The sequence below is a fragment of the Bos taurus genome, chromosome 15 (assembly GCF_002263795.3).
Source record: "Bos taurus isolate L1 Dominette 01449 registration number 42190680 breed Hereford chromosome 15, ARS-UCD2.0, whole genome shotgun sequence".
Taxonomy (NCBI): Eukaryota; Metazoa; Chordata; class Mammalia; order Artiodactyla; family Bovidae; genus Bos; species Bos taurus.
In genome coordinates, this window is record NC_037342.1 from 27,522,082 (window position 1) to 27,545,431 (window position 23,350).

Genomic DNA, 23,350 nt, shown 5'->3' on the forward strand with positions numbered 1-23,350 from the left:
GACCCCCTAGAGGAGAAAATGGCAACCCACTGCAGTATTTCTGCCTGGGAAATCCAATGGACAGAGGAGCCTGGTGGGCTAAGTTCTTGGGGTCGCAGAGAGTTGGACACAACCGAGGGACTGAACAACAAGAGCATGTCAGGTTAAAGCGGGGAGAGGCTGTGGAGTCCGGTTTCTCCTGTAAAAGGGATCATGAAACACATGCCCAGGGTGGTTGTTAAAAATAAACGAGTAACTGACTGGAGCGCACCAAGCCCGGAACAGAGGTACTACAAACACCTTCTTGGAGCGGGCACCTGGCCAACATCCCTCACTACACAGATGAAGACGAAGGGAGGGGTTATGCGCCAGGGGGTCACAGAGGAAGCTCCTGTGCTTAAGGTAAGGACAGTGGGGACGCCTCAGTAGGCATGCAGACATACATTCCCGGAGGGTTTCTAACTCTGGAGCAGCTTTGGGCTTCCCTAGGCCATTTTTTCTCTATTGCATTATCTAACCGTACTGGATCCTAAACCCACGTGGTAATCAACTGGGGGCTTTATTCATTAAAGATAATTGTATATATGGTTCCAAAAGTCTCAAAACATAAGTGGAAAGAGGTTAGAAAGAGGCAAGGTAATAGTATTCAAGAAAAGGCATAAGCTAAGTTAAAGAGTAAACTAGGCAGACACAGGAAGGATTACCTCTAGCACACACTGGCAAGGGGGACAGGAGGTAAGATTATGGCCTCTAGGAAAGGTCTTATCAAAGGTTGGGTAAAGGAGATCTAAGAAAAAGGAGGATTTGGGGGCAAGCAAACCTGATCGTGGTAGTGGAGAATCCACCTGCAGTGCAGGAGACCCCAGTTTGATCTCTGGATCAGGAAGATCCCCTGGAGGAGGGAAAGGCTACCCACTCCAGTATTCTTGCCTGGAGAATCCCATGGACAGAGGAGCCAGGGGGGCTACAGTCCACGAGGTCACAAAGAGTCAGACGTGACAGTGTGACTAAGACTTTCAAACCTGATCATGAGGCAACAAGAACAGGGTATTTTTGAGCTGAAACCTTTAGGGGTGTATTTACAGCTGGATTCTTCCAGAAACCTAAAGAGAAAGAGACGCATGCAGAGAAGAGTGGTGGCGATGGCGGTGGGTCTAAGAAGGCAGGGAGAAGGGACAGGGAGAAGATCGCAGACACTCAGCTTGGGGAACGGTAGGAGGGATCTGTCAAGAGACTCCTGACTCATGTGTTGGTCTGAAGTGAACTGATTTAAAGCTGCTGGATCCAGATCAGACTCTGGGTTTCAGGAAGCCTTTGCCCTTAGCTTCTAATTCCTTCATGTAGACTGCACTTCAAGGAAGGCAGCTTGTCTCCCCCTAAAACATTCCTGAGACACTCTCACCCATGGCCTTTCCTCATGCTTCTCCCCTAAATCCAAACAGCAAAATCCTCTTCATCCACCAAGTCTGTGTGTGGTCAGTGGCTCAGACATGTTTGACTCTGAGACCCCATGGACTGAAGCTCGCCAGGCTTCTCTGTCCATGGGAATTCTCCAGGCGAGAATACTGGAAAGGGTTACAAGCCCTCCTCTAGGGGATCTTCCCGACCCAGGGCCTGAACCTGCATTTCCTTAGTCTCCTGCACTGGCAGGTGGATTCTTTACCACTGGGCCACCTGCGAGGTCACCAAGACCTCACTCAAATGTCACCCACTGGGGGAGACCTGGCTCTGCTCTGAAACAGAACTAGTCTCCCCTGGCTCTGGTGCTCCCACAGCACCTGAACTTGCCACGTTCTGCTTTCCTTTAGGCACTAAACAGACCCGCAAGCCAGCCAAAAGGGGCGGGGCTCCTCTGACAATCGGAGGACACGAGCACGTTCAAGCCTCCTGGTCTCTCTGTATATAGTCGTCACAGAGCAGGGAAAGTGAAAGGAATCAAGAGAGAATCATTTTGAAGAAAAATATTTCAAAAGGTTATTTCCACATACGGCAACGCAGGGTAAAGGGGTGGGGAGTGTGCACTGTGTGCTCACTTGCTCCTTCCTGGAGTCTTGCACACGCGGTGTGTGCTCAGGACACGTCTGCTGGAGTGGAGTGAGCAGCTCTCTGGTTCAGTGCCACTTCCTAGCTGTGGACCTTGGGGGTGAATTACTTAATCTGTGCCTCAGTTGTCTCACCGGTAAAATGGGGATGGGAAGAGCTGTGAGGATTAGGTGAATTTACGTGTGACCGGCCTCTGGTGTGTGGCATGTGAAACGCCCTAGGGAAATGTCAGCTCGCCTCCTTTTCCGATGAAAGCTGCCGTTCACACAGGGAGCTTTCCCAGCCTCCCTGATGCTGTCAAGCTGCCTCTGCTAGTACACTCCCAGCCACAGAAAGCTCCCAGTCTGCTCAGCAGCCTCTTCTGGAAAGTTCTTGTGAAGGCTTCCCTGGGGGTTGAAAGCTGCTGCAACTTCCATCCTGGTCTTGGCTCTGCCTCATAATATGAATCCAGAGAAATCTAATCCTTTTCCATATGACAAGTGTGATGGCTCTCCTGAGTTTTCCCCCCAAGCCTAAACATCCCCAAGTCTGTCAGCCAATCCACTTATGATTTGGTCCCAAAACCTCCCCCTAGCCTACGTCAACTCAAAAATACAGCAACTGCAGGTGGACACAATACGTCTGACTGGTGCAGACCTCAAACTGGATGGTACCCATCTGCTCAAAAGCCCAGATCTAACGGGAGCTTTATGGAACTGCATCCCTATTGGTGATTAATGAGCACCACCTGAAGGCACCACGCCCTCTTCACATAAACTGACTCAGGGTCAGGTCTTCCATCCTGCCCTGTGCCTGGGGACCCGACTGTCCCAGGAGCTGAGTCTGGTGTACTGACTTTAAAGTGCAGGGCAAGACAGGCTTCAAGAAGGGAGGGTGGGAAAAGTGCCCAGTTTCAGGGTTGAATATTTTATGGAGAAACTTGCTTTCAAGATCTGTGATGATGGGATGGATATCAGTCCAGATTTTGGGTAGGGTGAATGCTATGACATTAATGAAATGACATTTCCTGAGCATAACTTACTTATAGTGACTCCAATCTCCTTCCAAAGGAAAATGAATGCCCTCATTAATTATACAGTGATACTAAATGAAACAGCATGGCATCCCTTGTGATGCTGTAACATTCTGTACTTAGCTTATTAATGAAGTGATCAGAATAATAATACCTCAAATTGTTTAAATCATACATTCAGCTATCAAGTATGCCTCTCTCCCCCTGTGTCACACACACAAACATTATGTATCAACATAAACACATATGTGTATGTTTTAATCTTCACAAATACTCTGCAAAGGACTGTTATTCCTCCTGCCGTTTTTCAAGGATGGGGAAATAAGAACCTGAGGGTTAAGTGACAAGGTCACTGCACTCATAACAGAGGCAAATCCAGGACCGAGGGACCCTGACTTACTCCAAAACTGTTTACACTAAACCCTGTTTCCCTAGCACTGGCTGATTTTTTTCTATCACAGAGGTTAAAGCTAGCTATTTTGATGACAGCTGAGAAATTCTGGATTCTAAGGAACCACAGTCTGAATATGGGAAAACAGGTAATACATCCTGCTGACCATCATCTGTGTGTTCATTTTCTATCACTCTCTTTTAATTCTGAAAACAGATTCCCTTCCCCATCAGATACCCATTTCCTACGTGCTTCTCCCGTAAAAGGTCCTGCAGGTCTTCTCAGGAATTCTTTCTCTCTTAGCAACCCAGAGTACCAGCTGAAAAAGGTAAACACCGCTGAGTTCACTGAACGAGGGCAGGCTGGCCCAGAGATCGACCCTGCAGGGCTCTTACCTCGGCTGGACACCTTATTTCTAGTGAAGGCGGCAGCCGGCTGTCGGTACGGATGGATCCCCAACTCCTGTGCGTGATTCACGGTTCCCAGGAGAGATTCAGGGTCCCCGGGGCCGCCTGTACTCAAGAGCAGGGGGCTGTCATGGCAACCTTTGGTCAATGTGTTCCCGCTCTTCCTGTCCGGAAAGCCGTCCTTGGCCCCCTCGCACGAGCACTCCTCCTCCATGCTCTCCGAGTGCACAAGCGCCGCCTGGGGAGCATAACTGTGGGTCGGGGTCGGGGAGGAGACCTGCGAGATACATTCTTGAGCCCTGATCTGCAGAAGGTGCTGGGGGCTGGTGTGGTGGTGGTGGTAAGAGTCAGCGTTCTGATACGGCAAAGCCTGGCGCTCCGTCATGCTCTGTCCCCCAAGGCCAGGAGCCAGACTCCCGGCGTCCCCCTGGTTCATGTGCCGGAACAGCTCTTGGTATTCCTGCTGCTGCTGCTGCCGCTGCCGCCTTTTGATGAGCTGTGCAAACTCCGCCGGGGGCAGCCGCATGTCCGAGTGGCCGGTGAGTGAGTGCCGGGGGGAGAGCAGTCCCTGGAGGATGTGGGGCACCTGCTGGTGTCGCGTGTAGTCTGGCGGCGTGGGGGACAGCAGGGCCTGCTGCAGTGCCGATGTGGTATAGTGCGGTGGCTGCTGATGTGCACTGGGAGGGAAGGTGGGGAACTGGTCAAGCGGAGGGACTTTCAGGGCTTGGGTGGGAGGTAACCCCGCTCCTGATGAAGGGTTGTAGCTGCTGGGGGAACCCCGGGACTGGTCCGAAAACAGGTGGGGGTGTAAATGCGCCTGGTCGTAGTTAGCAGGGGAGAACCGATTCACGTTCAAGCTGCAGACACAAAAGGGAGTGAGTACCAGGCATCCGTGTGACAACTGTGCTAAACTCCCCGGGGAACGGCTACCACTCCTCCTCAGCAGTGAGTCTCTGCTGGTACAGAGAACCACGGGGCCACAGGGAGGATGGGGGTGTAGGCATTACCCCCACCACCCGCTCCGGCTTGAGGGTAGCAACATCACTTGAATTAAGATGTGCCCATCTCTTAGAATATGAGTGATGGAAAGAAACAATCCTAGAAGAACAGACAAGGAGGGTAACTGAAATTTTTACCTACTCCTCTAACTGGCCCTTTTCTTCTTTGCAGACCTATAGTAAGGTGGTAGTGGTGTTTAGTCGCTAAGTCCTGTCTGACTTTTTTGTGACCCTATGGACTACAGGCCACCAGGCTCCTCTGTCCATGGGACTCCCCAGGCAATAGTACTGGAGTGGGTTGCTGTTTCCTCCTCCAGGGAATCTTCCTGACCCAAGATCAAACCCACATCTCTTATATCTCCTGCATTGGCAAGCAGGTTCTTTATCACTGCACCGCCTGGGAAGCTATATAGTAAGGGAGCTGCGTCACTATCCTCCTGCATCTCACTAGCATTTTGATCCTGAGTCAGCATATAGGTTTCAAGTCCATCCCAAGCCCACTGCCTCACTTTTAGTCAGGCTGAAATGAGCACAGCCCAGTCAGAGCCCTTCTGTTCTCCTCTCCTCCTCCTAAGGGGCTTCCTCCCACCTGGGTCCCCCAGAGAGAGAGCCGGGAGACTCCAGGCAGCCTCACCTGTGGGCCTCTGCACTGTCGGCGCTCAGCTGCTTGGACAAAGGCCGGTGCCCATAGCTGAGGGCGGCCATCAGGCTGGTCCGGAGCTGCATCTGAACCTGACTGGTGTTGGGGCTGATGGAGACACCCCGGCCTGCAGAGGCGGCAGCGGCCCCAGGCATGCTGCTGAGCATGTCGACAGGCTCCTGGACTTGGATGGTCACCTGCTGTGACTGGGGAGGCTGCTGTATGCCCAGGCAGGTCAGTGCCACGCTGGGAGGAGGGGAACAGTTCTCAGGCTGCTGCTGGAAGATGGCACTGCGGGAGGGGAAGCCTTGAAACTGGGAGGAAGATGTAGCACCTGGGGAGAAAGGAGCCCCAGAGTGACCACATGCCCGGATTACCTGCGGCCAGAAGTCATGGGAGCCACTGAGGATGCTCAACTTGCATACCACCCAGAGCAGGGCTCCTCCAACTCCAGGGCATGGAAGGTTCCTCTGGGGGATTCGTGAAGACACACACTCCTGGGCCCAACACTCAGAACGCTGACTCAGTAGGTAAGGACGGGGCTCTAAGAATTTGCAATTCCAAGAAATTGCCCGTTGATTACTCTCTAAGTAGCTCTCATTCAGGGCAACACTTCTCAAACTCTAATGCACGTGTGAAGGGCCTGGGGATCTTGCTAAAACAGATTCTCATTCAGCAGGTCTGCGATAGGATCTGAGATTTTATTTTTCCTGCCGATGTTGCTGGTCAGGGACCCTACTCTGAGTAAGAAGGGCTTTGAGACCAACTCAGGCTCTTCAGGGGATCTAGACTGGGTGGCATTACTTAAGAGATTCTCAGTTTTCAGAACGCTAACCCCTCAGAGTGCTGGCCTCTGAAGGACTGTATAAATTAGGGCCCGCTCATCTTTGCCTCCATCTGAACACCCACAAGAGAGGAGCCACGTGCCCAGAGGACCACCAAACTCAGGAGTGACAAGAGGGCAGGTTCTGGTAGTAGCCCATTCGTTTGGTACAGTTGGAGGGGACTTTATGAAAACATCAATATAGTCAACCATTATCGAGAACTATATTGTTCCAGAGGCTATTCTAAGTATTATACCTAACATATATATCTCATAGTATTATTATCCCTGTCTTACATTTGAGAAAGCAGAGATGCCCGGAAGTTAAGTAGTTTACCTGAGATCTCACAGCTAAGGAGCTGGTTGCAGCAGGAGCCAAGCCAAGGCAGCCTGGCACTAGAACCACCCCCTTACACAGCATGTTGCTCCGTCACCGCAACCAGTGGCTTGAGGCAATCAAGACGAAGCCTCACTTCTCCTGTGGCTCACAGTTTGGAGAAAACCTCTCCACTCACCGTGAGACTGCATCATGGCGCTGCTCATGGGGGGAGGGCTGTTACTGGGCTGTCTGAAGAGATGGTTGTTGGGGTGGTTGGGAGGTGGGCTGGAAGGCTGAATCCTTAACCTTCAAAAACAACAGAACCAGATGAGTAAATACACTTCCTGAGGTGACAATATAACCTTGAAGTTAGTTTCAGCCATTTGATACCCACAGGCAGAAACTCCATTTTTAGTTTTCATAAGCTTCCAGGCTAGACACACACACACAGGCCACCCACCACAGTCTACTGAAAGCCTGTTTGCATCTTATTTTCCCAGACGGCCCAAGGAGGCAGGGGTCACTGCATCTGGCCTCCTGTATTAGGTGTCAGATTACATGGTTCATGGGGATAAGAAAATGAAGTGGCACAGGAAGTCAGGATTTTAGGAAGCTGCTGAAATTTAAATTGGTCTTCCTGCCTTTCAGATGGGTTTTTCCAAGATGAATGCTATCGTCAGTCCTGTCTCCCATGTGAGTTAGGCCAACAGCTTAGGCAAAGAACATGTTTCATTACCTCTGGAGCTGGTGGGTGAGGAGGGCGGGCTGATTTTCACATGCAGCCTGAAGAGGTGGAGAAGGTTGAGGAGGACAGATAGAGTCCTAAAATACATGCGGGAAAGGAGAAAAAAATACTCGTGAGCTTGAAGACTAACCAGAGGTATTCTCGGGAAGGGAAGAGACTATCTGTGACTGAGATTTATGCTCCCGTCGTTCATCAAAAGGCTTGATTACCTTGACTCAAACATGGCAACCACACAAATAACTCAACTCCACTCTGCCCTGCATGATCTCTTCCAGCACTGACAGGCCCATCAGCCTGAGAGCAAACTCCAGACAAGTTGGAGAAAGCGGAGAGGGAAGGCCTACTTGAATCTGCTGCTGGAGAATTTGGTGGTGCTGCTCCTGCTGGTATAACATATGCTGCTGCTGGGTCTTCTCCAGGGTTCTTTCATCAATCTGCCCCCCGTACATCTTCTGCAGCTGCTCACACTCCTGAAGGGAAAGCAGTTCATACAGAGGGGATACAGCCAGGCCTACCCCATGCAGTGCCATCAGCAGACGCAGAGCTGCTCTGGGTCTCATGGGCAGAAGGAGCCCACAGAGAACTGTGTCCTTGATGAGCAACTAACCCCTTTAGGTGGGCATTTGTGTACTAAATATATTCACGCTCTGTGCTGGCTGCATGAAGGGAAAAACACCAAGATGGCCTGGGTACGAGCGAAGGTTCCAGTGTGAAATCGGTGTACAAGGCACATGCCACTCGAAGCTTGGTCGTCAGGAAGGCAGAAAGGAAACCGGCCCTTTATAGAAGCCTGGAGGTACACTTCCTTCCTCTGGGAGCACCATTCCATACCAGCTGGAGAGTATGCCAGGTGGTAAGAACGCAGAGCAGGCTCCAACAAGACCCAGTGCCCATAAGTCATGAGGGGAACGCCAGGGTTGCTTCAAAAGACATTTCCGGGTGCTTCCCACTGAAACCCAAGCCCAGAAATTCCTCTCTAAGGAACCACAGAGACAGGAGGAAATTTAGTCCCTTCCTGGGGAAAGCTGGACGTAAGCAGAAGGAAGGAAAGCGTGTAAGGGACTGTCTGCTTTGGCACCTCTAAAACTGCAGTGCTGCTGTGAGGGGGCAGAGAGCTTAACACCCGTGTCCTCCTGCAACACCGGTCTGTTACCCATGCTGCTCTCTGCTACCCATGCTTCTCCAGAGCTGCCTGCCGTCTCTAACATTACCTGCTGCAACTGTTTGATGCTGCTGTTGTTGCCCATTTTTTCCAGGTGAGCTTTGAAGGCCTGGATGCTTGCAGCCCCATCTGAGAACCGGCGCACAGGGGAGAAACGCTCCGTAGGGAGGTGCAGGGTGTTGGAGTCCTTGTAGGTGGAGCTGAATATATGGGAAGAGAAGGTTAGGGGCTAGGACTGAGGGGTTTTGACCAAATCACCTAGGGACGCTGTTCCAGATGAACACAAAGCTGCTGGCTACACGCGCAGCCTGGCATATTATGCCATTTCCATGCCATCTCCAGAGGCCAGTCGTTTCCCTAGCCTGCCTTCCCTTTAGAGGCCTCCAAGTGACCATTTTCCATTTCCACTTACCTTGAGTTGGCTTAATGTCCAAGCCTGGGAAGGTCCTGGGATCATATACATCCAGTTCTTAAAAATACACTGGGTCAGAGAGAGGAGCTTCACAGTAGCCCTCAAGCCCAGCTGTACAGGAACTCCTCCTTTTACAGTCATGTCTCTATCTACTGCCTTTACAAACCTAGAACAAACCTACCCGTGTGACCTAAAGTTTTCCCTGAGTAGTAACCTCTGTATGACCGACCAGAGGGAAACTAGTCAACTTTGGGGTCAAAGGTCTGGCCTGGAATTCATAGGTTTTTTATGCTAGAAAACACAAGGTGGAGCTTAAAGTGGGGAAACTGGGGGTCTCTGATCCCCAGATGGAGACAGCCCATGCTTAAGTAACGTGGGCCTGAAGATCCTGCACATACCTGGTCAACGCAAATAAGGTTATCTGCTGTGAGAGGTAACTTCTCAGAGCAGTGGCACCCTCCCAACCTGCTAATGAAAGAGGAATTGTGTACCTTCAAAATGACCCCCACTGCTCAATAAGAACAAAGCCAGCGTCTTACAGAAAGAAAAGAACGAGCTATCAGTAAGGAATGCCTAAGACGACATGAGAGTTAGAAGCTAAGACCTATACTTGTTTACCTAATCAGAAAGAGATGTTTATGGGTTGAAGTAAGCAGATAAAAGACTGCCAAGGCAGCATTCCAGCAGCTGATGGAAAGGATCAGGGTTTCAGGTCCAGGGCAGAGATGACATCACACTGAGCTGTGGGTGAAATGATGTACCACCTTGCCAGTTACTCATTCTGGACAGAAGCGGAACCAAGGCTAAGAAAGCGGGTGAACAAGCGAATTCAAGTGCAGCAGACACGGAGGGTCTAGGAGGGGCTGATGAGTGTGCAGAGGAGTTAAAAGAGTTCTGGCAGCAGGGAAAAGCCCTCTACCCTCTAATGATGGCTCCTGTTTGAGACTCCACCTGAAGCTTGACACAGCAGTGAGCTGATGAAATGAACACAACGTGTATCTGGGTTCGGTAACACAAAAGACAAATGAGTTTGGAAGACACACTCCAGAAACAGTGATCATGGGAGCTGGTCTCAGGGGTATTTCCTCAATATTTATTTCTGTTTCTACTTCAGGTGTTTGGAGTTAAAGCAAGCAGGTACTATTTTCTCCTAGAATTTGATTCTTATACTTTCAGTATTTTCTGATGGTGGACACATTTCTGATTCACTCAGAAATCTGTGTTCTTCAAGGAGTTAATTATAGTCTGTCTGTACAAAACACATTCTCTCCCACCCCAGATCCAGGTATTTCATGACTTTCCCAGAAGATCGGGTTGTGAACAAACTGACAGCCTGGGCAGCCCAGCACAAGGAGCTTCAGAGGAATAGTTCTCATGTAGCTGCTCATTTTGGAAGCACTGAGAGTATCAATTGTGTTTTATTTTTATTAGCAATCACATTCAAACTCAGGACAGCCTCATGGCAGGCTGATATTCCCACTACACTCTTCAAACAGGGACTTGGCTCCCCACCTAAATAAAATCCATCTCGTATTAGTTAGGTTTTTTTTGGTGAATTACACTTAATTTTTCTTTTAATTTATAAATTACACAATTCCAGGATTACACACTCAGATACCGCTTCTGTCTTCATGTTGGACTTCATCTACAATACCCCAGAAGAATAGACATATCTGCTGTTCTTGTGTCATTTCCTCCAGCAAATGGAAGGAATTCAATAATCTCCCCAGGCCACCCATTCTCAGTGTTGGACAGCCTTGGAAAGTTTCCCTTTCGCCCTGAAGACTTGCTTCAGTCTCTTCTGTCACCATGCTTTTACAGCAACTCCATGGAGACGAGCTGAGTCTGCATAAACACCGCACCTTACACGATCCGTCACTCACAGAGTATTCATTCCAGTTCAAACTGGCTTGACCACAGGGAACCCTTGAAACACTCAACCAAGAGTGTTCACACAGAAACAGACAGTAGACAGATCTCCAGCAGGCAAGGCCTTGACAATGACCAGGCAGCGTGGAAACCACACAAACGGAGCTGTGGGCCAGTGTGGCCTTCCTTTAGTAACAGGACTAAACACAGTATCAGGTCAGCGATAAAGGCAGACTGTGGTGATGTGCTCATCTTCATGCTTGCCCCACAACAACATGGCCTGAGGAGCACCTGAATTAAACAAGGATTAAACCCAAAGGACTGAAACTAAACAACAGAGCCTGGCAAAGGCTGAAAATCCAAGTGTGGGGCTGTCAAGGAAGGAAAGACAGGAACAGGGAGAAATAAAGCAATAAAAGTCTATCAGGTTACAGTAGAGAGCTCAGAGTTATTGAGAAATCATAGAAAACGTACGGGCAGCTAGTGATCACCCAAAGTGGTGGAGAACTGTAACAGTGAGGTTCCTGAGAGATTCTCCTGAGAAAAATACTGTCTGTACCCCAGAGTTTTATTTGAGAAATGTCACTCATGCCACTCCTAACAGACCATTTGTACCATATTATTTATGATCACTTATGAAACCTTATCTTTCTTCTTTCCGAGTTCCAACGTGGCATTAATGTTGGTTCAGTTTGCTCAGAGGTCACCTGTCTCTGCTGATTACCTGTGATGCCCAGTGGGTCACAAGACACAATACAAACACTGTGTCAAGCTTGCCAGTGTGAGTCTGGCTGCAAGACTGAGTAACAGCACATTTATAAACTTAATTTCCTCAGAATCTGCTTTCCCAACTTCCCAAGTAAGGCTGCTCTTCACTGTCCTCCCAAAAAGACTGGGAAAAAAAAAAAACAAACAAGCTCTAGCGACTGGTGGTGGCTTTGAAACTGTGGCCTGTGAGCTTGGGGACAGCTTTGGAAAGGACTAAGCTTAGATTTTTGGTCATCACAGAGTTCACAGAAGATAACCACCTTCTTAATCTAGCAAGGTGTCACTCCCCTCATTCCCAGGCTTACTTGAACTCAATTTTGTGAAGTTCTCTTGGCAAGGAAGGCTACACTTGTTTTTATGTCTTTAAGAGAAAATGAATTATAAATTTACCAGAGACCTACTAGAAGATTTTTCCATCAGAATGCTGCAAGGATGACTTTCAAGCACAACACTCAAGAGGATGCAGTGTCTCCACTCTACCACTCACAAAGGAATGTGTTTTCCCCCATCCAAGCTCCTCATTCAGGGGTCACATGATAAGAAATGCTCATCCTTCTGATGGCGATGGGTTATTAAAAGTCAAGCCTACTGATGTGGTTACAAATCCTATCTCCAGCTGGTCTTCTGAGAGCTTCACCCACTTGCAGGTTTCAAGTTCAATTTCATCTATGAGTCAACGTCTAGAGTCATGAGGAGCAACTGCAGGCAATAAACATGTCTACGAGATAATGGGAAAGAAGCATCTCCTATGGCCCTGGGCACAGCTGAGTCAAGGAGCTGAGAAGATGCAAAGTTCAGGATGCTATTTAAAGCCATGATGCTAGTCACCACGTCTTAAGACTAGCCAGAAGGGGCCTGTCCGATGGGCCTCAAGGAGCTCCCACGGCTCACGTGGCTACTCACCGATGCTGATCAGGTACCAGGTGAGGGGGCCAGACCCGGGAACGGAAAGGCTGCTGTCCTAGCTGCCGCTGTAGGTCCGGTGGGATCTCAGCTGTAGGGTTGGTCATGGCCAGTGTGTGCCTTTTGGACCTATTTGCCAAGTACCTGCAACAAGCAGGAGCACATTTCATAGTAAAAAAGACAGACAGGAGTACTCCTCAGCAAGAAGCATTAGAAGTTAATCCAAAGCACTCAGAATGAAGTGGCGCCAGAGCACAGAAAGGGCTCAATGGCCAACAGACTCCTGACTGGATGGAAGTGAGACATGTCCCAGAAGGCCAACAAAAGCTGGCTTCCCACTGAAGTGGCTCAATGCTGGACCTAAGAGTAGCCGATAAGAGAAGAGAGAAAACAGATGTCGCTCATGAAGTGGATCAATTTTCCTGACTTTATTCCATTCAGGAGAAGAATGTATTTTCTGCTGGTTAATTTTGTTCCTTGGTTTCCCTCCACATTTCCAAAATACAAGTCAGAGGAAATGAGCCCTAAGGACTGTTCCTAGAGATGAGCTGAGAGAGAGATTCAGATGGGCTTTGCGTATGTCTCCTGAGGCCACTGCCCCCAGGGTTTGAGGCTGACCTTGCTACAAATCATGGAAAAAGATCCTTTTGCATGGGGCTAAGTTAGTTCCCACACCAACCCTTTCCTCATGCCCCAAGACTGTAACTCCACTGTCGGAGAAGAAAAACTGATGCTGTCCCCAGGAGACCAACATTCTCTAAAGGATGAAGAAATGAAACCACATGAAATGTTTAGAACTGTTTTTTAGGTGAAAAAAAAGGCAAGGCAAGAAAAGAGAAGTTTCAAAAGCTGAAGAGTTCACAAGCTGATGACTTTTATTCTGAAGGTCTTTCAGATCCACCACTAATACCATAACGCATTGGTCCCCCTTGGTCTGGACGATGACTTCCTTCACCACTGCTGCTCTTCTTGGGCATGAATAAAAGAAGCATCATTCCTTCCATGACATCAAAAGGGATGGGCATTTTACCCTTTAAATGTTGGTCTTTAAAGAAGAAAGGAGGAGCTGGAGGGGTAAAATGTAAGACAAAGAAGAGAAGATGAAATACTGCTATCTAATTCAAGTAGGAAGGCAGTAAGTTTCCTAATTTCTCTTCATGACTCCAGCAGGGCCCATATGCAACTTTATACACCCTGTGATCGGCAACCTATCGAAATAATAACATCAAGAAAGAAACAAAGTCAACGCAATTCTTCTATTGGCTATTCTGTAGAAGGAACTTGCCCACCTGCCAACACCCCTGTTCTCCACTGTTCTTTCCACACGGGACCAGCTTCTTTCTGGACAGCAGCTCTCATGCAGAGCTACTAGCGGGTAGAGAAAGGACACTTGCCAGCAACCATCCGGGTAAGAGGTCTTGTTTCATTCATTCTTAACTACTTTGCCCATTTCAGCTAAAACCAGTTAACAGGCTAGAGAGTAATTAGTGGTATGTAAACTTGCCAGAGGGTAGGTAAGCCATTAGCAGTTTAATATCCATTTGATAAAAACATTCAAAGTTTCCCCAAGAGCCCATGAAAACCATTTTATTTCAACTTCCCTCAAGGGAAAAAACATATAATCTTGAAGAACACCTGTATTTCTGGGAAAATACATGCTGGATTCTGGTCAACCCCCGCCCTCCCCGAAAAATAAGAAAATCAACTCCCACAAGGGATCATGCATGAAGCTGGAGGACCACGGCTAATGGAACTGAGGTCAAATGAACAGTACAGCATGCCTGATGGTCACTGCCGTTTTCTGTGAATTAGGCATCTCTGCAAACAATGGATATTTGCATCTGTCCCTGGACCGAATCCCATATTCTTTTTTCAATATCTCTTTGTTGATACAAGGGGATGGCAGAAACACAGCAAACAGTACAAGAGGTATTCATTCTCCTGGAAAGGAAGAGTCCATGCCAGCGGTCCATGGCCAGACTAGCTAGGATCACTGTCATCCCAAATCTCCAATTCCTTTTCAGTAACAGTTCTTGGCAGGTAGGAGCAGGCTTTGTGCCTTGTGAATACTATCGGAGTTGCAATATGAAGGCAGGGGGCAAGGAAGGAAGGAGGGAGGAGAGAAAAAGTTCTTATGGTTATTGCTGTCACTTAGGGGACTTCCAATGGTGCTTACAGAAATGACATTTTCTGGGTAGTCTTCCGTGACTTCCGTGTGGGGAGGAACATGCCATCTGGCTTGAGCAAAGAGACCACACAAATGTTGAAGCTGCACTGGACCACCTCCTTGGGCAGAGGTGACCTTTCGTTGGTCGCAGGGGGAGCCTGCCCAAGGACGCTCTGCAAGCACTGCCAGATGCCACATTACCTCTGCACAGCTTCCTGATCTGGCTCCCCATCCGAGCTCTCCTCGTCCACAGGGGTGACTGCTGGCACTGCCTGAGGAAAGACAGGAAGGAAAAGCTCAAAGCGGCGCTTCTTCCGCAGCAGTTCTTACTCTGGACACTGGGCTCGGGGCAGGCCTCTCAGGTACTTTATTTTTTTTAATCTGCAAAGCTTTTCTAGGATCCCTGGGTTATACAGAACATTCACAGACCTTTCAATTGTCCCACTTTTACCTTGCTCAGTTGATTTTAATTCCTCTGATTCATCTTCCTTCATTCATTTATTCATCCAATAAATAAGCTGAATGCCCACTATGTTCCAGAATATAATGTGAATTAATAAAGTTTTTGCCCCTGTTTTACAGTCCAGTGGAGGACAGAGATAGGCAAACAGACAAAAGGACAAAATAACATGACCCAGTCATGGGTGTGTGGGGACTGAGCAGGCATCTTAGAGGACGTGGCCCCGTACCCAAGGCCTGAAGGATGAGTAGGAATGAGTCCGGCCAAGAAGGAAAGAGGTTGCAAGCGTCTAAGGTTTCTTGGCCGAGAGAGAAGAGAAGGCCCACGGGTGTTTGAGGACCTGAGAATATAGTAGGAGTTTGTTTACCTGGAATGACTAGGAACTGATTTGTTGTTTCATGTTAAAGTTATTTCCAGATTTTAGATGTCCTTAACGCCAGAAAGTACTCTTGCCTGGAAAATCCCATGGACGGAGGAGCCTGGTGGGCTGCAGTCCATGGGACGGCTAAGAGTCGGACGCGACTGAGCGACTTCACTTTCACTTTTCACTTTCATGCACTGGAGAAGGAAATGGCAACCCACTCCAGTGTTCTTGCCTGGAGAATCCCAGGGACGGGGGAGCCTGGTGGGCTGCCGTCTATGGGGTCCCACAGAGTAGGACGCGACTGAGGCGACTTAGCAGCAGCAGCAGCAGCAACGCCAGAAAAGCATACTGGTTTTCTAAAAGTCCACTGTAGCACATAACATATAACTGTGAAGTTACAATTCAACGCTTTAAAATCACTGTCACTCGCCAAAACATGAGGACCGCCACAATATGCATGCATTATGGTGACTCTTCCCGGCTGCCTGTGGGCTGGGACATCGTACAGCCTTCACAGCTACTCAAACCCTGGGGCTCACGGAACCACCATGCCTCAAGCACTGAAGCAAAAATCACACTTTCATTATTACAAAAGAGCGTTTTTTAATGGCATCACCGACTTGATGGACGTGAGTTTGAGTGAACTCCGGGAGATGGTGATGGACAGGGAGGCCTGGTGTGCTGCGATTCATGGGGTCACAAAGAGTCAGGGAGGCCTGGTGTGCTGCGATTCATGGGGTCACAAAGAGTCGGACACGACTGAACTGAACTGAACTGAATTATAAAACAAAACAAACTTTTGGGATAATTCCACTGTCTGAATGCTTCTAGGGCTTCCAGAACCCTAACTATGGTTCTGTGAGGCTGGCGGGAACAGGGTTATACAGGAAGTGGCTACAGATGAGGCGGGAGAGGAGCCCTGTGGCCAGTTATAAACAGCCTTGAATACCACATGAAGAACTTTATTTTGAGGGAAGGCAGTGGTGAATCACTAAAGATTTTAAGCAGGGACATGATGTTACAAGATTTATATTTTAGAAAGCTGGCCTGCTTTAGTTGCAGCGTGAAAATGTCAGGTGACAAGGATGAGGAGACAAGCCTGGAACCAGGAAGCCCATTTGGCAGCCACTGTGTTAATCCAGGCAGAGGATGACAGTAGCTTGAGTGGGGAAAAAGGCAGTGGAGATGGGACAGAAGATAGACACTTACTTTACAGGCATGGCATAACTGCTTTGATGTGGGAAGTAAGGGACAGGGAAGAATTAAACAGAAAACCCAGGGGAGTGATGGTGCCGTTCCCTATCACCTGGAGGGAGACACAGGTTTCACCGCATCAGGACGTGTTCATCTGAGGACATGCTGAAATAAAATGGTGAGGACTTGCCAAGTAACCAACTGGATCTGTGTAGCTGGTAATCATATAGATAGAAGTGCAGGGCTCAGAAAAGCATTGTGGGCCAGAGAATCTCTCAGTGACAGAAATAGGGAAGTGGACAGGATCACTCAGAGAAAGTCTGTAAAATGAAATGGAAACAGGACCTCAGACAGAACTGTGGGTTTCTAGGAAAAAGAAGAAAGGGAACCTGAAAAGGGGAGCTAGGAGAAAAACACAAAAGAATAGGGTAAAAGAAGACCATTTTTCAAGGAGAAAAATGGTCAGCCATAACTAATACAACTGGGAAGTCCAAAAAGATAAAGATGAAAAATATCCACCAGAAGTTCATTAGTGACCTTGGCAAAAACAGTTACAGTGGACAAAGTCACTGCACCTCCCATAAAGCTGTTCTGGACCTTCCAAATCTACACTGACCTGGCCTTTTCCTAAGTGCCTCTGCCACCTACAGGCCCACGGTCTTCACTCCAGCACTTCATCACGTTGGTCTTTTACTGTTACTCCAATACTTCACATATGTGGATCGCATCTTCCTATTATAGTATAAGCTCAATGAGGCCAGAAACTGTAAATATGAATTCTTCCCTTTTCCCAGCAGCCATGTTACTGGCACAGTAGACCTGCATCAGTCTACAAACTGTTTCATTACTGATCTAAGATAAGGTAGGTAAAGTAACAGAGAGTAATATTTATAAACCTTTATAGCAACTTAACAGAGTAATTTTTTCTGTTGAACCAAATAAAATTTAGCCTTGTAGTTCATATGTTTTAAATTTTTAATTTTTCTGATAATAGGGAAAACAAGGTCCTCAAACTAGAGAGACACCTTAAGAAGCACCGCCCTGAAATACCCAGTGAAGGCTCTGGATATAATTAGCACTCAACCTTAATGTAGTATGAGATTTAATGGATGAATAAATGAATGAAGGAATGAATCTATCTATGGCAGGAAACTAATCAGAAATAAACAGAAACCAGGGGAAGAAAAGAATCTTTGTGACCATCATATTAAAAAACATGGGGTTGAGAGATGCCAACTGTCAGCTTAGAAGCCAAATCATCAAGGGATCCAGCTGGCACCAAAAGTGTGAGGTATGTTAATCAAAGGAGGAAGAGTTGGTGAGAAGGTAAATCTGGAAACCAGTCTAAAAAGCAATTAAGCCCAGAGAAAACTGTTAGTTTCCACTGCCCTCTGGCATGGAAATGTGATCTGCAGGAAGGTCGGGCCTGAGACTATGACTCCCTGACTTGAAGCAGGCAGGGCAGTAGCCGCCCTTTACTCGAGTGTCTACAAGAGGCTCCCCAAAGATGAATCCCTCCAGAAGCAGGATACAGTATGGAAATTATTTGGTTAAGTGAAGAAGCTAACCAAAAATTAAGTCTGGAAAATTCTACTAGCCTGAAAAAAATGGAAATGACACTGAGCATTGCATGTTGAGGGAAAGAAGAAATTCAGACGTTTAGGTTGGAGACCCTGAGTTCCAAAACCTCTTTACAAAAAGCCTCTGAGAAAGCAAGCAGGGCTTCATACTGCCACTCACTGGTGTCATGGTGACAAGAGGGGAGGGTCCCCGTGGGCGCTTCAGCAGCTGCTGGGCGTGAAGTTGGATGTTGGCACCTCCATCTGATGCCCTCCGGCCAAGGGGCCCCATTCCGTTCAGCAGCTGCAGGGTGGGCGGCTGTAACAGGGACTGCTCCTGCAGGAGGAGACGGGGAGGGATAGTTCGGTGAGGTGGGGAGAAAAGAGGAGAGAAGACAGCAGTACTCCAGTCTACTGAAAGGAAGGGATCCCATGATGGTGATGTAGGCGAGAGAAAGCACCCTTCTAAGGACACCCTGAAATCCTGGGGACGGTCTCTGCGTTTCTCAAAGGCAGCTCAGACGAGCTCTCTGGGGGCAAGCCCTCTCCCAGGTCGGATACCTTATATTCCAGCTGCCCGGTTGGCTGCAGATTTTGCATGGGCAACAGGTTGTGCATGAAGTTCACGTTCGGGGCCACCTGCAGGAAGGGAGCCTGCGGGTTGACTCCAGGAAAGCCAGGCAGCAGCTTCTGCAGATCTTCCATGACCTCCGTGCTGATGGGAAACAGGATGATGGAGAAGTCTGGTTACAATTCTCCCTCACAACCTAGAGCCCCAAACTGAGGACACTGCCAAATTCCGCACGGTTTAGTTTATCTTTCTACCTTCCTCTTAAATGTGTATTTCTCTCCAAGGTCCCAGAGCGAGCAGAAGTGTGTGGAGCCAGGTGTGTGGAATCTGGCTCTCTGCCATTTCACTATCTGTGGCTGGGGATCACCATTCTGCACTGACCACTCATGTAAAACCAACAGCTCTGTGCCAACAGGAAACACTGGCCCCCATCCAGTTCAGGTCTCTGAGGCCTGGAGGTGAACAGCAAGTAAGGGAGGACACGGCCATCCACTCAAACAATGGCTGCCCCAAAGTAGCAGCTGATTCACTGGGGAAAGAATGCTGTCAGCGCCATCAGGGCTGATGGGCAGATAAGCCGTGGATGGGCAGGGCTGTGGAGTTCCGACAGAGGGGTTTATAGCACACTTTAAAATAAGAGCTCTTTCCACTAACAGGGTGACACGGGACTCCACCCTCCGAAGCTGACATTGTCTGCGAAGCCAGAATGCTCCCCGATCGCCTGTTTCATTGTAGGCTGATAATGTGGAGCAAGCAAACCAGTAAGCAGGGGAGGCTCTTTTGGAAATGACTCAAAGAAAAAAGAAACCAGCTTTGCTCCGAGCTGAACTCTCAAGAGGACTCTTGCCACAACCTTCTCTTCCCTACTCAGGAGAAGAAATCGCCAGAAAAGTGGCATGGCTATTTTTAATGGTGAGAATCTTCAAGTGTTGAACAAAAACCAAGAGAGCTGGCCTTCAGTCCATTTCTCCAGTGTGCGGGCAAGCAGGGGACACAATGAAGGGCTGTTTTGGGAAAACACTTTGGGAAACCGGTACTTATCTGGCATATTTTTGGACTTTTGTTCACATAATTTTTTTTCACTGAATTTAATTTTTTTACATCTATAAATTCTATCCTGCTGTTTGTCCTCACTTCTTAGATTGAGTCTTCCATTAAAATATATGGCAAAAAGCATCTCTAAAAGTTGTCAAACACAGATGCATTTTCAGGGGTACTTTTATGTGGTACCTGAGGTATCTGAGGTCTTTGTGGGAAAAGACATGCTATGCTCTTCACCAAAGTACTGTCATTGCCTGGCTCGATGGCGGCTTTCAGCCCACCCTCCACTAGTGACAGGTCTGTGATCCTCAAGTCCAAGCAAGTCTGATCTACCAGGGAGCCTGAAGAGGTTAACCACGTGTCTTGGCCACTGTATCAGATCTCATCTGGGAGATACAACGAAGTATGGGAAATGTGCCACAGGAGGAACTCAAAGTCAGATGGGAATTTTCTGCCGGACACTCACCGGGGGTCGGCCACGCCCACTGTGTGCCTCCTCATGGACAGATAGCGGACCAGCGCTTCAGGGGAAGGCTCTTCACCCTCGTCACTGTCCACGTTCACCGCCCCGTCCGGCTGAGGTGAGGGAAGCACGGACAAATCAGAAACAAGAGAGAGTGAGAAACAAGAAAGAAGGGAAGGGGACTTCCCAGGTGGTCCAGTGGCTAAGAATCTGCCTGCCGGTGTAGGGGACACGGGTTAGATCCCTGGTCCAGGAAGATCTCACGTGCTGCGGGGCAACTGAGCCCCGTGTGCAGCACCTCCCGAGCTCGCACTCTAGACCCCGTGCTCCACAACAGAAGAAGCCACCACAACGAGAAGCCTGCCCACTGCCACGAAGAGCTCCCCGACTTGCCGCAACCAGAGAAAGCCCGAGAGGCAACGAAGACCCAGCACGGCCAAAAATAAATGGGGAAATGAATAAATAAGAAAATACATAGAAGTAGTAAAGAAAGGCAACGAGGCTACGGGAAAGAAAGTAGGTTCAGTTGACAGCCACCAGGGGCTGCTACTTGCCTCCACGATTTGATTCTCTGGGTTGATGAGCTGCACCTGGGGGACGCTGATGTTCATAGTGGTACCAGCCTGCTCCGCCTGGAAAGCAGCACACACACATACAGGCTTTTCAACACCAGAGGGAAATCATAGAGGCTTTCAAAACATTCTTGATGGCTAAAGTCTATGTTTCTACTTTTGAGTTTTTGGTTCCTCTGCTCTTAGAAGCTACAAGGAAGTATTCTTTAGCGAAGACAGTCTCTCACAATGATTTACGGTTTCTTAAAAAAAAAAACTCAACTATTGGTGTCCCTTCCAAGTGCTGGAATACTCTTCCACCCACTCTATCAAAGAAAGACTGAGTTCTTTGCTTGGCCTCTGACAAAGGAAGAGATGGCAGGTGGGAGGCGATGGGTAAGAAGAGCAGGTAAGCCGACGGATAAGCATGATCTGGCGTTAGAGAGCGATGGATAACCACCACCCCTCTCCACGTTACTAGTCCTGAATCTGATCACTGGAGTTATCACCCACCTGGAGGTTGACTGGCGGCTGGAAGCCCATGGTTCGGGGCATGCCAGGAGGTACTCCAACACGCAGGGTTTTATGTCTCTTATGCCGGTCACACAGCAGGCTGTAGATTGCACTATAGTGATCATAGGCATCTGATCTTAACGACTACCGAGACAAAAGGGGAAAGAGCAAAAAACCCTGGTGAAACAGCACATCAATGACCAAAACTCTTTTAAAAGTAATAGTAGAATAATAAAGCGCCTTCTTTTCAAGGGGCAGAGGAAGAATGGGAGGAAAATGAAAAGATCCAGGTTCCCAGGAAGAAGGATACATGGGAAAGACAGGGCAGAGGGAGAGCAGCCCCCACCCCGGCCTCTGCTCACTTAGGTACCTGCAGTGTCCGCTCTTTGTCCAGTCCCATGTTTTCCATGGCTAAGAGGACATCCTCATTCAGAGGGTCCATCTGCCTTTCTTCCTTCAGCTGCTGGCATTCGGCTATTAACTGTAACAAAAAAAGGCAAGCTATCAAACTCCCAATTAACTACGTCAAGATGGCAGATCATATATAATGAACAAGCTGTTCCATGCTCCCTAGCTTGTGATATTTTTGGCCTTAGATGAAGCCTAAGCAAGAAAGCCCTGGGTACTCAGCTAGGAGCAGATAAGATGGCTAGGCCACTATTTTCCTGAGCTCCTGGGGTACCTGGGATGGCTACGATGATTTAAATAAAGGAATGCTGCAGGATCTGTTGGACTGTGCACAGCGAGAGATAAGAGTAGGTGAACAATCCCGTGGGAAGAGGCTGTACTGTCCCAAGACCCGGGAAGGGACCCGGATGTGAGGACATGCGGTCAGGAACTGGTATCACTATTCCGCAACAGCTCAGCTGGTTGAGCTTCCTTCTTGCTGGCTTTACTTGCTTCAGGATTACACAACAGCCTGCATCCAGGCCTGCCCTTCTAGGTCCTGGCCTGGTTACAATCTTATGCAAAAGAGCCTGCAGCAGCCCGAACAGGCTTTCCTGGGGGCGAGTGGAGGCCCGCTCACCCTATCGAAGTTGGGGTCCGCATCCCCTAGCTTCATCCACTTGTGCTTGCAGATCTGCTCCATGGAGAGGCGCTTGTTGGGGTCCAACACCAGCATGTGGCGGATCAGGTGCTCACATTCTGCAAGAGACATGGAGCCGGCCATCAGTGCCGGTGGGGGAGGCGCTGCGGGGGCCGAGGAACACGGGCAGGGCGAGCAGGTGGACTTCCTACCTCCTGGCTTCTCATTTGTTTCTCTCACTTCGTGATCCTTACCTCTGCCATGGCTTACACCAGAAGGGGCCAGGCAAAGGCAGGAAGAGGTGGAGGAGAGGGAAATTCAACTCAGGGCTGGGGGTGGGGGGAGTGGGGTCCTGGTTAATACCTTCACTAAAAGTCGGATTAGAAAAAAATCTGGGATAATCCCTGGATTTCATTTACTTATATTTTGTAGGGCCCCATTTGCTGCAATTAAGGAAGAGTTTCAGTGTCTGAAGCTATTCAGTGCCTTACAAGATCCCCAAAATACAGTCAGCTCCTTCCTCCTCTCTGCATTCTGATGTGCACACTAACGCTTTCGGGTGTAGGGTCCCAGGTGTGGGGAGAAGACAGGCATGGAGCCTCCCTACCACACATGGTAACCTTTACTGATAATTTTCTCACATTCGCAGGGGCATACAACTGAGCTCTGAGCTAAAGAGATTCAGATCAGAGAGGTGTCACTCTGGGAGCTCATGTTGCAGAATACACTGCAAAAAGAATGATGGCTCCAAAATCAAGATGCCTATATTCTGATTTCAAAACCACCCTCTATTTCTAAGTGTTCTCATCTGTAACTTGAGGGTACTGATGATGACGTGGGGGTAGCACGTGTGATGGAACTGAACCTAGATACTGATGATAAAAAAACAGCAGCATGGAGACACTCTGCTGACTACTTCACACATATTTTGATATCATTTAATCCTCACAGCAATCCCAGGAGGAAGAA

The 23,350-nt window shown here is 48.6% G+C and overlaps 1 protein-coding gene across 5 annotated transcripts in view; it reads right to left on the minus strand.

Moving 5' to 3' along the window:
- Nucleotides 1-23,350, minus strand: part of SIK3 (SIK family kinase 3) — a 266,327-nt gene that overhangs the window by 10,300 nt on the left and 232,677 nt on the right. For 2 of the 5 annotated variants that reach the window (XM_002693024.6, XM_059875092.1), the window contains 15 exons: nucleotides 22,382-22,500; nucleotides 21,725-21,835; nucleotides 21,355-21,498; nucleotides 20,845-20,922; nucleotides 20,294-20,403; nucleotides 18,777-18,930; nucleotides 18,397-18,552; nucleotides 14,840-14,910; nucleotides 12,472-12,615; nucleotides 8,569-8,719; nucleotides 7,702-7,827; nucleotides 7,349-7,434; nucleotides 6,809-6,918; nucleotides 5,465-5,804; nucleotides 3,821-4,689 (listed from right to left, as the gene is read on the minus strand). In XM_002693024.6, the coding sequence (XP_002693070.2) occupies nucleotides 3,821-4,689; nucleotides 5,465-5,804; nucleotides 6,809-6,918; nucleotides 7,349-7,434; nucleotides 7,702-7,827; nucleotides 8,569-8,719; nucleotides 12,472-12,615; nucleotides 14,840-14,910; nucleotides 18,397-18,552; nucleotides 18,777-18,930; nucleotides 20,294-20,403; nucleotides 20,845-20,922; nucleotides 21,355-21,498; nucleotides 21,725-21,835; nucleotides 22,382-22,500 (2,769 nt within the window). The remainder of the gene's footprint in view (nucleotides 1-3,820; nucleotides 4,690-5,464; nucleotides 5,805-6,808; nucleotides 6,919-7,348; nucleotides 7,435-7,701; nucleotides 7,828-8,568; nucleotides 8,720-12,471; nucleotides 12,616-14,839; nucleotides 14,911-18,396; nucleotides 18,553-18,776; nucleotides 18,931-20,293; nucleotides 20,404-20,844; nucleotides 20,923-21,354; nucleotides 21,499-21,724; nucleotides 21,836-22,381; nucleotides 22,501-23,350) is intronic. The other 3 variants (XM_010812394.3, XM_010812395.3, XM_010812393.4) reach the window with 3 other exon arrangements.